Genomic DNA, 16142 nt, shown 5'->3' with positions numbered 1-16142 from the left:
TTGAGGAAGCAAGTATCTGACTCGGCTCGAGAGGGTTACAAGGTAGCCAGGAAGGAACTCAAAATTGGACTGAGGAGAGCTAGAAGGGGGCATGAAAAAACCCTGGTGGGAAGGATTAGGGAAAACCCCAAGGCGCTACACACTTACATGAGAAATAAGAGGATTATCAGAGTGAGAGTAGGGCTGATCAGAGATAGTGGAGGGAAGTTGTGCCTAGAGTCTGTGATGGGGGGGGGGGGGGCCTAAATGAATATTTTGCTTCAGTATTCACTAATGAGAGGGACCTTGTTGCCCATGAGAACAGTGTGAACCAGGTTAATAGACTCAAACAGATTGATATTAAGGAGGAGGATGTGCTGGAAATTTTGAAAAGCATCAGGATAGATAAGTCCTCTGGGCCTGACGGAATATACCCAAGGTTACTACGGGAAGCGAGGGAGGAGATTGCTGCGCCGTTTGCGATGATCTTTGTGTCCTCACTTTCCACTAGAGTAGTACCGGATGATTGGAGGGAGGCAAATGTTGTTCCCCTGTTCAAGAAAGGGAATAAGGAAATCCCTGGGAATTGCAGTCTTACGTCTGTGGTGAGCAAAATATTGGAAAGGATTCTGAGAGATAGGATTTATGATTATTCAGAAAAACATAGTTTGATTAAAGATAGTCAGCATGGCTTTGTGAGGGGCAGATCATGCCTCACAGGCCTCTTTGAATTCTTTGAGGATGTGACAAGACACATTGAGTGGATGTGGTGTATAAAGATAGATTTCAATAAGGCATTTGATAAGTTTCCCCATGGTAGGCTCATTCGGAAAGTTAGGGGCATGGGATATAGGGAGATTTGGCTGTCTGGATACAGAATTGGCTGGCCGAAAGAAGACAGCGAGTGGTAGTGGATGGAAAGTATTCCCCTGGAGGCCGGTGACCAGTGGTGTCCCACAAGGATCTGTTCTGGGACCTCTGCTCTTTGAGGGTTTTCTAAACGATTTGGATGAGGAAGTGGAAGGGTGGGTTGGTAAGTTTGCCGATGACACAAAGGTTGGTGGAGTTGAAGATAGTGTTGAGGGTTGTTGCAGGTTACAACAGGACATTGACAGGATGCAGAGCTGGGCTGAGAAATGGTAGATGGAGTTGATAAATGTGACGTGATTCATTTTGGAAGGTCAAATTTGAATGCTGAATACAGGGTTAAAGGCAAGTGTGAAGTCTTGGAAGTGTGCAGGAACAGAGGGATCTTGGGGTCCAAGTACATAGATCCCTCAAAGTTGCCACCCAGGTTGATAGGGTTGTTAAGAAGGCGTACGGTGTGTTGTCTTTCCTTAACAGGGGGATTGAGTTTAAGAGCTGTGAGATTTTGCTGCAGTTTTATAAAACCCTAGTTAGACCACACTTGGAATATTGTGTCCAGTTCTGGTCGCCTCATCATAGGAAGGATGTGGATGCTTTAGAGAGGGTACAGAGGAGATGCTACCTGGACTGGAGGGCATGTCTTATGAAGAAAGGTTGAGGGCTAGGGCTTTTCTCACTGGATCGAAGAAGGCAGAGAGGTGACTTGATAGAGGTGTACCAGGTGATGAGTGGCATGAATAGAGTGGATAGCCAGAGACTTTTCCCCAGGGTGGAAATGGCTGTCACGAGGACATAATTTTAAGGTGAAGTGAGTAAGGTATAGGGAAGATGTCAGAGGTAGGTTCTTTACGCAGAGAGTGGTGGGTGTGTGGAATGCACGGCCAGCGGAGGTGGTGGAGTCAGAGTCATTGGGGACATTTAAGCGACTCTTAGACAGGCACATGGACAGCAGTAAATTGAAGGGATGTAGGCTAGGTTGATCTTAGATTAGGATAAATGGTCAGCACAACATCATGGGTTGAAGGGCCTGTACTGTGCTGTACTGTTCTAAGTTCTATCCTTCCTAGAATGTGGTGCCCAGAATTGATATTTTTAAAATTCTTTTGTGGTTGTTGTTGGGCAAGCCAACATTTGTTGCCCATTCTTAATGGCCCACATGAAGGTGGTGAGGCGGCTTCTTGAACCACTGCAGTCCATCTCGTGCAGGTACACCCACAGTGCTAATGGCTTCAGAGGGCAGTTAAGAGTCAATCACATTGATGTGGCTCAGGAGTCAGAATGCAGACCATCCAGGTAAGGATTTCCTGCCCCAAAGGACATTAGTGAACCAGATAGGTTTTTACAATCGATGATGGTTTCATGACCAACATTGTGACTGGTTTTCAATTGCAGATTTTTATTATTAATTTACTTTATTCATTAATTGAATTTAAATTCCACCAGCTGCCATGGAGGGATTTGAATCCATGCGCAAGTCATCAGCAACTATCAGAAAATGCTGGAAAAACTCAGCAGGTCTGGCAGCATCTGTGAAGAGAGAAAATAAGAGTTAACTTTTCATGGCTGTATGACTCTTCTTCATTAATTTGGGCCGTTGAATTATTCGTCCAGTGACATTCCGACTACGTCGCCATCTGCCCGAAAACACAACTCTACAGTCGAGGCCAGGTCAGTGTTTAATAAAGGTTCATCGCAACTTTCTTGCTTTCATATTCTATGCCTGTATTGGCAAGAAATACCGCACTTTTCTTATAGTAACATCAGATCTGTTATGTCCACCCAACAGGATGGGCATAAAAGTTGATTTTTGTTAATGGATGTAAAAGATGGGACTTGAAACTTGGTTTTACATCTCATCCACAGGCCAGCACCTATGACAGTGAAGCACTTGGTAATATATCAGAGTGTCAGTCTACAATTTGTTCTCAAGTCCTTGGAGTGAGATTGAAATCCACAATCTATTGACCCCTGAATCAAGAGTGCTATCACTGAGGCACGGGTGGCATCATACTGAGGGCGCACTGCCAAGTCAGAGACAAGGCTTTTGGATGAAACATTAAACCAGTGGCTCATTACTGCTTAGAAATTCAAGCAGTTGGCTCACCACCAACACCTTCTCAAGAGCAATTAGGGATGGGCAATAAATGCTGACCTAACCAGCGACATATAACACCCTGTGAAAGAATTCATTAAAAAATAGCTGCCACGTTTCCTCGAACAAGATCGGGACCATAATTCTCAAGTATTTAACCGGTTTAGAGCACTTTGGAATATGCTGTACCCATGAAAGGCACTACAGAAATGCAGGTTCTTCATAAATATCAAATTAAAGAGGCAGTGGGTAGGTTAAAAGTGCACACTGGTCCATCAGGGCTGAGGACTCACCTACAGGAGTGTTAAGACTTTGGGCCTGAAGAAAAAGACCTCGGAAATATAAAAATAAATAGGCCAACACGTGGACTACGAGGCTGGATCAGGGGAGCACCCTCCATCATTAGCAGGCTAGTTCAGACAGAAGCCCAGCTGCGTGCTGAACTGAGTGCTGCATGCTTACAGAGCTCTCGCATCTACTTTCTGCGGGTCTTTACTTACACACCACTGTTCAGCTTTGCTGTCAGTTCTTTCTCTGCCTTCAACAGACCTTCCCGCACTGTGTCACACTCAAGCACACTCTGAAGCGCCCGTGTTTCATCGCCCACCACTTCCTGCTCCACATGCAAGATGCTGATGTGTGAAGGGATGCGGAGACTCCGAGCCGACATCATCTTCAGCAGTGTAGTTTTCCCCAAGCCGTTCCGACCAATCAAGCCATAACGTCTGCCGTAAGCCAGGTGCAAATCGGCGCCGGTAAGTAAGCTCCTGCAATGAAGAGAAATCAATTGGATTTTAAAGACCGGCCATTACCCTTGAATTTTAATTCGTCCAAATAACATTTCATAACTTACAAATGGGAATTGGATTATTAATTGAAGGAGAAAAATTGGCAAAGCTACAAGAGAAGAGCGTAGGTCAATTTGGGTTGCTCTTTCATCGAGTCGACTTTGGTACAAAGAGGTGAGTGGCCTCTTTCTGTGCTGTATAATTCTATGAAGAAGCATTTATCCAAGTCCCACTTAAAAATTACTATTGAATCTGCTGCCACCTGCTCTTAAAGCAGCTCATTCCAGATTGCAACAACTTAATGCGTAAAAGAAATCTTTTTCCTTCTGGTTCTTTTGTCAATCATCATGGATATTTGTCTGATTACTGTCTCTCCTGACACTAATAAAGATTATGATGAATGTACACAATTTGTATTATGTAACTATCTTCCAATCACTGCGTTTTGCTGGAGAAATAATCCTACCACACTCAAGACGTTGCTTGTTGTGGAGGCGTTCAGGGCCTCCAGATGAAGAAAATACAAGTCTCACGCTGCTTTTAACTCATTGGCTGACATGGTGTTAATATTCACTCTGTTATTTTATTCCTTCTTATTTTAATACACTACTTGCAAGGACATCCTGTTGTGCTCATTTCTAATACAAGGTTTAAAATGGTCCACCGAGCATTTAGCATAACAAGTATCAAACTGCTTGTTCAAAAACTAATTAAGCACCTGATGATGCTTCCACTCAACATGATTCTTTATTTGACGCAGTGAACGCTCTCCTACAGATAAGGAAGGTGTTGAGTGTGCAGACTGGCCCAGGTAGTAAGAGGTTCGGTATGGGGTGTGCAACTGAGCAGAGACGAGCAATTTCCCCGACAGCAGCATTGTTCCTGAAGATAAATGGGCTGCCAGCAGGTGTGTTATCTCCCATGTTGCCCAGAAACCTGGTTTACAGACCAGGTCAAGGAAGCAAACATATGGGCGCATGGGACCGAGAACAGTAGGAATTCCCAGGCCACTCTTCCCCCAAGGCCTGCCAAAACAAATTTTGTAATCCATGGGGACAACTGAAACAGAGTTTCATGCTACACATACTGCCGATAAGTGCAAATGTCAAACATCCCACCAAGGAGAAACAGAATACAATGAGTAGCGGGCTCACCTACCTCAATGATATCTGTAAGTAATTAAATGTTTTATTAAAAGTATTATTAAAACACTGCTTACATGCAACAATGTAATACTCAATCGGAATTACAACTTGGGTTAGATGGGACGGATCAGTGATTACAAATCCATTCAAAGAAGCATCCTTCAACCAAAATGCTGGAGAACTACTGACTTATACAACAGCAAAAGCACCTCCCTTGACCACTCCACTGTCGAACTGGCATCAAGCACTGTACAAGCAGAAATGTTTTCAAACTAAAAAGCTGGGAAGACCACAGTCATGCTCTTCAGTCCCAACACAAATTCCATTGCCGACTTTTCCTTGGCAACTGTCCGAAGTTGAACCAGGCTGTTTGAAAACCCAGCGTCACATTAGACTCCAAAATGACCTTTCAAACACTTGCCCACATCACAGTGAGTCCCACTCACCTGTTCAATCCCCGGAGTCCTGCAAGTGCTCACCCAGTTTCCTTCTGTAATAATTGAATGTTTCTGCTTCTAACAGTCTTGTAGGCAGAGAATTCCAGGTAACTACCAATCACTGCACATTTCCCCTGCATCGCTCGCCCAAAATCTTAAATCTGTATCCCCTACTCTTTTTCTGATAAGCAAAAGCTTCTCCTTATATAAGCCTGTCATAATATTGTGCACATCTATCAAATGACCAACCCCAGCCTTTCCAAACCCTCAGGGCCCTTCCTGTTGATTCCCTTATTTCCCACTTCTTTTACTTAATGGTTATCATTTTGATCAATGGATATTTCATGGACATATACCTTTTGAAGTCGAGCAGAGGGAGTGAGGAACCTAAAGTTCTAACGGAACATTGTGCTATGGAGATTTAGTTTCTGATCAGAAAAGCTCAAGACTTTATGGCACCCGGGATTTTGGAGGAATGTAGTTTGATTGGCCAGGGAATTGGCCAACGGCTGTATTCTGCGGCAACAGCTGGTGATTGGGTCCTGCCATTGTGGGGTGGAATCTGAGTCATTCAGGTTTTTCAAGGAAATAGGTTATACTAACAGGTTAAAGGATTATGGAAACGGGTAGGGAGGTGGATTTGAGACCAGGAAGAGATCAGCCATGATCTGATTGAATGGCAGAGCTGAATTGCAGACTTCTGCTCCTAATTGTTGTGTAACCAAGTGGGGTGTTTTCCAGAGAACCAAGGAAAGGACAGTCAGATCCTGGACGCTGAGAGGAGCAGCTGCAAGTCTCTGTCTGTCTGTCTCTATCTCTTTCTCTCCAGAAATACTGCCTATCTGCTGTTTTTCTGAACCTGCAGAGAAGTCTTGAGACCTGGATGAATCTACAGTGAAAACCATTACAGACTGAAAACAAAAACCGCCAACTGAAGATTGAAGATAGGTGGACTGGAAGATGTCCATCTGAAACAAAGACTCTTATCTTTCAATGATCAATTATCATTATTTTACACTCCTCTTTCCCTCTGTGTTTTTCTGTCTTGTGTGTGTATATAGATGGTGGGGTGAATTAAAGGGGGGTTGGAAAGAGAGTTAGGAGTTTGTTAATAGTTAGCCAGTTGTATTTGCTGCACAGTTATTGTTATTAATAAACCTGATGACTGCAGCTATTGGACAGCCAAAGACCAGAGACTTTGAGTTTTACTAAGAATGATTTGTTAGTTTCTATTGCATTGCGACTCCGGGTCAAGTGGGGCTGGAACTGACCAGGAACTAGCCCAGTGTGTCATAACAAATCTAACATTGTAGCTAAAACCCACATCTCTGATAATTCTCATCAGCATCTCAAGGTCTTTTCTAAAATGTGGTGACCAAAATAGGATGTAATACTCTAGTCGGGACCTAACCAGAGCATTATAAAGGTTCAGCATGTCACCACTACCACCTGCTTCTCCCTCCGGAATGTCGACCAACTCCACTCCTGCCTCAGCTCATGTGCTGCTAAAAACCTCATTTATGACTTCATCATCTCTTGGTTTGACAATTCCAACGCATTCCTGGTCTGCTCCCCCATTCTACTCTCCATGAACTTTGAGGTTATTCTAAACTCTGCTGCCCAGACATTATTTACACCAAGTCCCATTTCCCCCATCACCCTGTGCTCACATCATGGCCAAACAATGCCTCAATTTTAAAATCTGATTCTGTTTGTAAATCCCTCCACTTCCTCACTAAACCTCTCCAGCTTCACAATCCTCTGAGACATCTCTGCTAATCTAAATCTAGCCTCTTGGACAAGCCACATTTTAGGTGATTGAGGCATTTTCGGTGGTTAAACTATTTGCTCCCTCAACCTTTCCATCTCTTGAGCACTTTTTCCTCCTTTAGGACAGTCCCTAAAAACTACTTCCTTGACCAAGCTTTTGGCCACCTGCCTTACATGGATCAATGTCAAATTTTGCTTCAAATGTACCTAAGCAGCATCTTAGGAAGCCTTATTAGGTTGAAGGCCCCAAATTAATACAAGTTGTTCCTGTCACTGTCTAAACATGGGTGGCTAAAAGAACATAAGTTACTCTTCCATAACCCAATGGCCAAGGGAAAGGTGACAGAGCATTCCTCACACAACTATCATTCTATATAATTTCTATATAGAAATACCAGACAAAAATAAAACAAGGTCGCCTAGTTCGCCTTCTCCCATCCGGTAGTCACATGATACAATAATGGTTGGATAGCATGTCAGTCAATCTCTATCAGTTATATCCAAGTACGTTCAGTGTTCAGCAGAGACAATACTCACCTGTCTCCATAGGAGACATCAAAATTCTCGATCTTGATATCATACGATTTATTCTTTCCTGAAGCTTCCAAGCGGCTTTCCTTCTTATTAGAAGCTTGGCTGGCAGAGGCTTCCTCAAGAACCCTGGAACAAATCATAAAGCATAACCTTATGGCCAAAGGCTAACACAACCAAAAAGCTATTATTAGTCAAGCATCATTCACTACAATTATTTGTCACGGGCTACAATCACAAGCAGGATCTTGTTAATGCACCACTGTTGGAAATAATGTGCCGATGCCCACAATTTCCAACACTGCGAAGTGCTGGCCTCACCTATATCACACCAGCACTTAGTGAATATCTCTCCCAATTGTCCTGGACAAATCAAAGTTTTCTTGGAGATGTTGGAAGTGCATTGCTGCTTTAAGATGTTGATGCTTTCTGACGTTTCTGAAGTTCTGAGCAGGGGCTGTTTAGCACAGGGCTAAATCGCTGGCTTTGAAAGCAGACCGAGGCAGGCCAGCAGCACAGTTCGATTCGCGTAACAGCCTCCCCGAACAGGCGCCGGAATGTGGCGACTAGGGGCTTTTCACAGTAACTTCATTTGAAGCCTACTTGTGACAATAAGCGATTTTCATTTCATTTCATTTTTCATTTCAAGTTCTGTTTGTGGTCTTTATGTTAAAAGAGTAGCATTCACTGTTAGTTATAGCACCGCATTTTTAAATTATTTCTGAGGCACGAGAAGTTTGAGACTTGTCCAAGTTGCCAGTTCTTTGAACTTTGCAATATGCCAGTTCTTTGAACTGTTGCAATATAAGGCGTTGGTTCCATTGGTCTGAGCTGGGATCAGTCGCAGAGCTCCAAGATGAAATCTCAGTGTGGTAAAGATGTGCTGTTGGTCTGAATATTTTTCTGTTCCTTATTAATAACTGCAAGTGAATATTTGGTATCCCATTCGGCCAAGAGATAATCATTTGGTCCTTACTGCCAACAATGAACCTACCTTACAGGTCTTCACATTATTTTTATATCTTCCCAATTAAATAATTATCAAACACTCCTTTGAGCCCTGCTCACAATTTGTATCAAGGCATTGCACATTCCAATAGCTCTTTGTGGGAACAAGTTTCTTTCAGTTTGCCCCTTTCTTGAGTGCTTATTTTGAGATCTGGCCTTATATCTTGGATATTTGACTCGATCACCAACCCTCCTCTCGCTACTCAGTGTTCATTCCATTGTAGCTAGGTCCCTTTCATCATCACTGTCATACCGCACTCCCACCCCATCCCCTCCCCCAAAACCAGGAAAACCACACCACGCCCTCGTTAATTACTGCCCCATTGTCAATCTCTGATGTGCTTTAAATATTTGTTCCCTCCTGGCTCCATAACATTCTCCCTCACAACTCCCTGTTCAAATCGTTTCAATCCAGCTTCCACAGCACCAAGAGCCCCAAGAGACTTATGAGCGACATTCACTGCCGCTGTGGTTTTCCTTCCTCGTCATCTCAACAGCCTTTTGACATGGAGCCATGAGGTAATGTTGCAACTATACAACACTCTGGTGCGGCCGCATTTAGAGTATTGCGTGCAATTCTGGTCGCCGCATTATAGGAAGGATGTGGAAGCATTGGAAAGGGTGCAGAGGAGATTTACCAGAATGATCGTGGGCCGAAGGGCCTGTACTGCGCTGTAATGTTCTATGTTACCAATACCAATCCCATTCAATCGACTCTCCTTTATTGTTTAAACTAAAAAGGCAGAGGGCTGGGAAACTATCCAAGGAGTCAGAGGAGGGGGAATCAGGCACAAAAGGAATAAACAGAAAGGGTAATAAGAAAAGTGATAGGCAGAGAAACCAAGGGCCAGATTCAAACACTGCCACCGTGAAAAATATTGAGTGGGACATGTTAAAAACACAAGCCTTAAGACTTTGTGCCTTAACGTGCGGAGCACTCGCAATAAAGCGGATGAACTAATCGCCCAAATAGATGTAAACGGATACGATATAATCAGGATTATGGAGATGTGGTTGCAGGGTGACCAGGGATGGGAACTGAACATCCAGGATATTCAGTTTTAAGAAGGACAGACAAAAAGGAAAAGGCGGTGGAGTTGCAGTGCTGTTTAAAGAGGAAATTAACACAATAGCAAGGAAGGATATTAGCTGTGACAATGTGGGATCTGTATGGGTCAAGCTGAGAAACACAAAGGGGCAAAAAACATTAGTGGGCGAAGTATATGGACCCCCAAACTGTAGTGGTGATGTTGGGAATGGCGTTAAACAGGAAATTAAAGATGCGTGCGATAAAGGCACATCTGTAATTATGGATGATTTAAATTTGCAGGCAGATTGATCAAATCAAATTAGTCACAATACCGTAGAGGAGGAATTCCTGAAATGTACACGGGGTGGTTATCTGGACTAATACATTGGAGGAAGCAACTGGAGATCAGGCCATCCTAGGCAGGGTACTGTATATGGAGAATGGAATCATTGGCAATCTAATTGTGCAAGACCATTGGGGATAAGCAACCATAATACGATAGAATTTTTCATCAAAATGGAGAGTGAAGTAGTTGATTCTGAGACTAGGGTCCTGAATCTTAATAAAGGAAACAATGATGATATGAGGCATGAATTGGCTCTGATGGATTGTGAAACATTACTTAAAGGGATGACGGTGGATAGGCAATGGCAAACATTCAAAGAGCACATGGGGAACTGCAACAATTGTTCATTCCTGTCTGGCACAACAGTAAAAAAGGAAAGGTGGCAAAACTATGGCTTACAAGGGACATTAGAGATAGCAGTCAATCCAAGGAAAAACCATACAAATTGGCTAAGAAAAACAATAGGTCTGAGGTTTGGGCACAGTTTAGAATTCAGCAAAGGAGGACCAAGGGATTAAGATGGGGAATATACAATACGAAAGTAAGCTTGCAGGAAACATAAAGACTGACACTAAGAGTTTCAATCGATATGTGAAGAGAAAAAGATTAGTGAAGACAAATGTAAGTCCCTTACACTCAGAAACTATTTAAAATTGGGAACAAAGAAATGGCTGAGCAACTAAATACAGACTTTGGTTCTGTCTTCACAAATGACACAAATAAGATAGTTGAAATGTTGAGGAACACAGGGTTTAGTGAGAGGTAGGAATTGAAGGAGATCAATATTAGTAGAGAAATGGTGTTGGGGAAATTGATTGGTGGAAGGCTGATAAATACCTGGTGTCTGATAATCTACATCCCAGGATACTTAATTGGCCCGAGAAATAGTGGATGTATTGGTGGTCTAAGATTCTATAGACTCTGGGACAGTTCCTACAGATGGAGGATAGGTAATGTAGCCTCACTATTTAGAAAGGTAGGTATAGAGAAAATAGGGAATTATAGACCAATAAGCCTGGACATTAGTGAACCAGATGGGTTTTTAAAATCGACAATTGACAATGCTTTCATGGTCATCATTAGACGTTTAATTCCAGATTTTTATTAAATTCAAATTTTGCCATCTGCAGTGGCGGGATTCGAACATGGATCCCCAGAGCATTACTCTGGGTCTCTGGTTTACTAGTCCAGCGACAATACAACCACACCACCGCCTCCCCAATCACCACCATTTAGCTCTCTTCCTCAGAGGAAAGCAGCCTGTGGTCATCTGGGATAATTTTTTTTCTCATTCATTTATGGGATGTGGGCGTCGCTGGTTAGCCCAGAATTTATTGCACATCCCTCGTTGCCCTTCAGAAGGTGGTGGTGAGTATCCTTCTTGGACCGCTGCAGTCCTCGAGGTGTAGAACACCCACTGTGCTGTTAGGGAGGGAGTTCAAGGATGTTGCCTCAGCGACAGTGAAGGAGCGGCAATATATTTCCAAGTCAGGGTGGTGAGTGACTTGGAGGGGAACCTCCAGGTGCTGGGGTTCCCAAATATTTGCTGCTCTTGTCCTTCTAGATGGTAGTGGTCGTGGCTTTGGAAGGTGCTGCCTAAGAAACCTTGTTGAGTTACTGCAGTGCATCTTGTAGATGGTACACACGGCTGCTGCTGTGCGTCGGTGGTGGAGGAATTGAATATTTGTGGAAGGGGGAGCAAACAAGCAGGCTTTGTACAGGATGGTGTTGAACTTCTTGAGTGTTGTTGGAGCTGCACTCATTCAGACAAGCGGAGAGTATTCCATTACACTCCTGACTTGTGCCTTGCAGATGGTAGAGAGGCTTTGGGGGGTCAGGAGGTGAGTTACTCGCTGTAGGATTCATAGCCTTTGACATGCCCTGATAGCCACAGTATTAATATGGGTAATCCAGTTCAGTTTCTGATCAATGGTTAACCCCCAGGATGTTTATTGTGGGGGACTCAGCAATGGTACCATTGAATGTCAAGGGCGATGGTTAGATCCGCTCTTGTAGATGGTTATTGCCTGGCACTTGTGTGGCGCGAATGCAACTTGCCACACATCAGCACAAGCCTGGATATTGTCCAGGTCTTGCTGCATTTGGACATGGACTGCTTCATTATCTGAGGAGTCGCAAATGATGCTGAAACATTGAACAGTCATCTGGAAACATCCCCACTTCAGACCTTATGCTGGAAGGGAGGTCTTTGATGAAGCAGCTGAAGATGGTTGGGCCTAAGGCAGTACCCTGAGGAACTCCTGCAGTGATGTCCTGGAGCTGAGATGATTGACCTCCAACCACCACAACCATCTTCCTTTGTGTCAGGTATAAATCCAACCAGTGGAGAGTTTTCTCCCCGATTCCCATTGACTCCAGTTTAGCTAGGGCTCCTTGATGCCATACTCGGTCAAATGCTGCCTTGATGTCAAGGATAGTCACTCAATTCACCTCTGGCATTCAGCTCTTTTGTCCATGTTTGAACCAAGGCTGTAATGAGGTCAGGAACTGAGTAACCCAAATTGAGCATCCGTGAGCTGGTTATTGCTGAGTAAGTGCCGTTTGATAGCACTCTTGATGATTCCTGCCATCACTCTGCTGATGATGGAGAGTAGACTGATAGGGCGGTAATTGGCTGGGCTGAGTTTGTCCTGTTTTATGTGTACAGCACACACCTGGCCAATTTTCCACATTGACGGGTAGATGCCAGTGTCGTAGCTGTACTGGAACAGCTTTGCTAGGGGTGCGGCAAGTTCTGGAACACATGTCTTCAGTACTATTGCCAGGATATTGTCACAGCCTTTGCAGTATCCAGTGCCTTCAGCCGTTTCTTGATCTCACCTGGAGTGAATCGTTTTGGCTGAAGATTGACATCTGTGATGCTGGGAACCTCCAGAGGAGACCGAGGTGGATCATCCACCCGGCATTTCTGGCTGAAAATTATTGCGAATGCCTCAGTCTTATTGTTTGCATATGTGCTGAGCTCGTCCATCATTGAGGATGGGGATATTTGTGGAGCCTCCTCTTCCAGTGAGTTGTTTAATTATCCACAACCATTTACAGCTGGATATGGCAGAACTACAGAGCTTAGATATGATGCCTTCATTGTGGAATCGCTTAGCTCTGTCTATTACTTGCTGCTTCGGCTGTTTGAGTCACAAGTAGTCTTGTGTTGTAGCTTCACCTCATTTTTCGGTATGCCTGATGTTGCTCCTGGCATGCTCTCCTGCACTCTTCATTGAACCAAGGTTGATCTCCTGGCTTGGTGGTGACTTTATTTTTTAGATATAGCACTTGTGGAGAAGGAGATCAAAGAATATGGGGGGGAAAGCAGGATTAGGCTACTGAGTTGGATGATCATCCATGATCATAATGAATGGGGAACAACTCGAAGGGCTGAATGGCCCGCCTGCTCCTATTTTCCATGTTTCGATTGTGGAGCTCCACGTGACCGCCCTTGCCTTCTAACATTCATACCAATATCAAACATTTCATGCATTGGCTTCCCTTCCTACACAGATCCATCATTCACCCCGTGCCATGCGGTCAGCTTGCACAGGTGTATAAAGCACATTAAGATCTACCTTGCTTGCATCTGTACCGTCAGACTGTTCACTCCAGATTGTCTGATTTCCCTGCCTGGAGCTTGTCTCTCCTTTAATAAAGCCGATTTGTAGTTACAAGGTATAAATTACGAGATCTGTTCACATTTATTTTTTGCTACCCGATAGCAGAGTGTGCATGGTAATTCAGCGAGGTAATGACAGTATCAAGGGTGTCTCTTCTACCACTGGGTAATATTATATCAGCAGTTACTGTGTGAGCGAAATTTTACAATTCGACTCATGGTGCTGACCATGAGAAAATGTCTGGCAAAAATCTGAAGTCAAACAGCGCAGGGTGTCTAATTTGGACTGCATGGCTCAGTATTATATCAGGCAACGCATACAAACACTGAGCTGCAGGGAGTACCAGATATTCACTTACAGTTATTAGTGAGGAATAGAAGAATGTTTAGATCAGTAACACACATTTACCACATCACCCTTTCATCTTGGAGATCTGCAGCTGATCCCAGCTCTGATTAATGGAATAAACACCCTATGTTGAAAAGTTCAAAGAGCCAGCAACCTAGGCAAGTCTTGAACTTCCTGGTGCCCCAGAAATAATCCCAAAATATGGCGCCATAAGTAACCAACAATCTTACTCGTTTAAACTAAGGAACAAAAAGAAACATCAACATCTTCGAACAGGAATGTTTATCCAACATCTCGTGCAAGAAAGCTCGGAAAGTGTCAGCTCAGAAGTCACATCAAAGCCAGCAGTTCCAGAAGAAACCACACTTCAAAGGAGTCTTTGAAGTTTATCCATTAACCCGATGCGATTTGACAGTTTTTGGGGAAGAAACTCACTTGAGCAGTCCGTCTGAGAGAGAAAAATGAAACGCTATGTGGCAGACTACACATTTTTAGCATTCAAATCTTTGAGAGAGATATATATTGTATATCACTTGAAAACAAGGTGACATTTTCAACCAACATTAAGGAGTTGCCTACAATGTAAAGATGCACAAAGCAAATACAACCACCTATGCATTTGTTTTCAATACCAATATAAATGGAAGCTTAACAAGAAAAACTGACTTTCCACAGATGATTCAGAGCCAGTGAAGGAGAACATCATGTCTTACAAGTCCTTCAATCAGTTCAGGAAGATTTCAGATCCTTCCCCATGCCCAGTATCACAGGCAAGGCTCCTGACCGAAATGTTCCACTGCTCCTTTCTGGAACAGTGGAGCCAGGCTGCCTGCCAGCAACAATGGGAATGGGAAGCAGACACAGCACAATTGAGAGTCCTGCTGGGTGATTTCAAAGAGGCGGAACACGTGCTTCAAAGAACTGAAATAAGGCCGTGGTTTATTTATTTTTGGTGAGAAAATAATATTTTTTAAAAATGCATTATATTCCCTCTGCTGCGCACTTCCTCACACTACAGCACCAACGTTACGCTTTGACAGGTGAATAAGCACAAGCTGGAGCTGACACAAAGTCAACTGTGCCTGTTCTGGCTTGCTGCTTTCCTGCAACAGCAGGGCTGAAATGAGTGACTTAAACATTGAGAACTGGCACTTGACAGGACCTGCGACTCAGATCAATAGCACCATACAGTTGGGCCTGTAGTAACACTTCTATACAATTTGCAATGCTTCAGGGTTGTGTTTGAGGCATATATAAGAAACTTAATGCAATGTACAGTGGAGGTGGTGGGGGAGAATGACACGACAAGATTGGTCCAGATGAAAAGGCACTTGGGCCTATTTGACCACACTTTGCTCAACTTCAATCACTGCACATTAAAAACAATTCAGTGTGTGAAGAATTCAGATGCATTGGACATGTGGGACAGCATCATGTAAAATGGGATCAGTTTTTACAGATTCCAAACTATCTATATCCCTCTGCAGACTTTGTGTCCTCTGCACACTTTGCTCCACCAGTCATCTTAGTGTCATCTGCAAACTTTGACACATTACACTTAGTTTCCAACTCTAGATCATCTTTATAAAATGTAAACAACTGCGGTTCCAAAACTGATCCCTGAAGAACTGATCGCCAACCAGAAAAAAAAAACATTTATCCCCACTCTTTGCTTTCTGTTAGTTAACCAATCTTCTATCCATGCTAATACATTACCCGTAATGCCGTGCACCTTTATCTTATGCAGCCGCCTTTTGTGCGGCACCTTGTTGAATGCCTTATGGAAATCTTCCGGTTTCCCATTTTCCACCACGCTTGTAATGAATTCCAATAAATTAGTTAAACATGACCTGCCTTTCACGAACCTATGCTGCGTCTGCCCAATGGGACAATTTCTATCCAGATGTATCATTTTTCTTCCTTGATAACAGATTCACACATTTTTCCCACTACAGATGTTAAGATAACTGGCCTACAGTTACCCGTCATTTGTCTACCTCCGTTTATAAACAGTAGCGTCACATTTGCTGTTTTCCAATCTTCCGGAACCGCCCTGGAGGCCAGCAAATTTTGATAAATTACCACGAGTGCATTTGCTATTTCCCCCGCCATCTCTTTTAATACCCTGGGATGCATTCCATCAGGGCCGGGAGACTTGTTTAACCTTAGCCC

The 16142-nt window shown here is 43.6% G+C and overlaps 1 protein-coding gene across 2 annotated transcripts in view; it reads right to left on the bottom strand.

Moving 5' to 3' along the window:
* abcf3 (ATP-binding cassette, sub-family F (GCN20), member 3) overlaps positions 1-16142 on the bottom strand; it is a 132366-nt gene that overhangs the window by 79283 nt on the left and 36941 nt on the right. For both annotated transcript variants that reach the window (XM_072473645.1, XM_072473646.1), the window contains 2 exons: positions 7616-7738; positions 3439-3705 (listed from right to left, as the gene is read on the bottom strand). In XM_072473645.1, coding sequence (XP_072329746.1) covers positions 3439-3705; positions 7616-7738 — 390 coding nt within the window. The remainder of the gene's footprint in view (positions 1-3438; positions 3706-7615; positions 7739-16142) is intronic.

This window comes from Scyliorhinus torazame, chromosome 14 (assembly GCF_047496885.1).
Source record: "Scyliorhinus torazame isolate Kashiwa2021f chromosome 14, sScyTor2.1, whole genome shotgun sequence".
Taxonomy (NCBI): Eukaryota; Metazoa; Chordata; class Chondrichthyes; order Carcharhiniformes; family Scyliorhinidae; genus Scyliorhinus; species Scyliorhinus torazame.
Note: the sequence above shows the minus strand (reverse complement) of the source record. Positions and strands in the feature narration are given on the sequence as shown.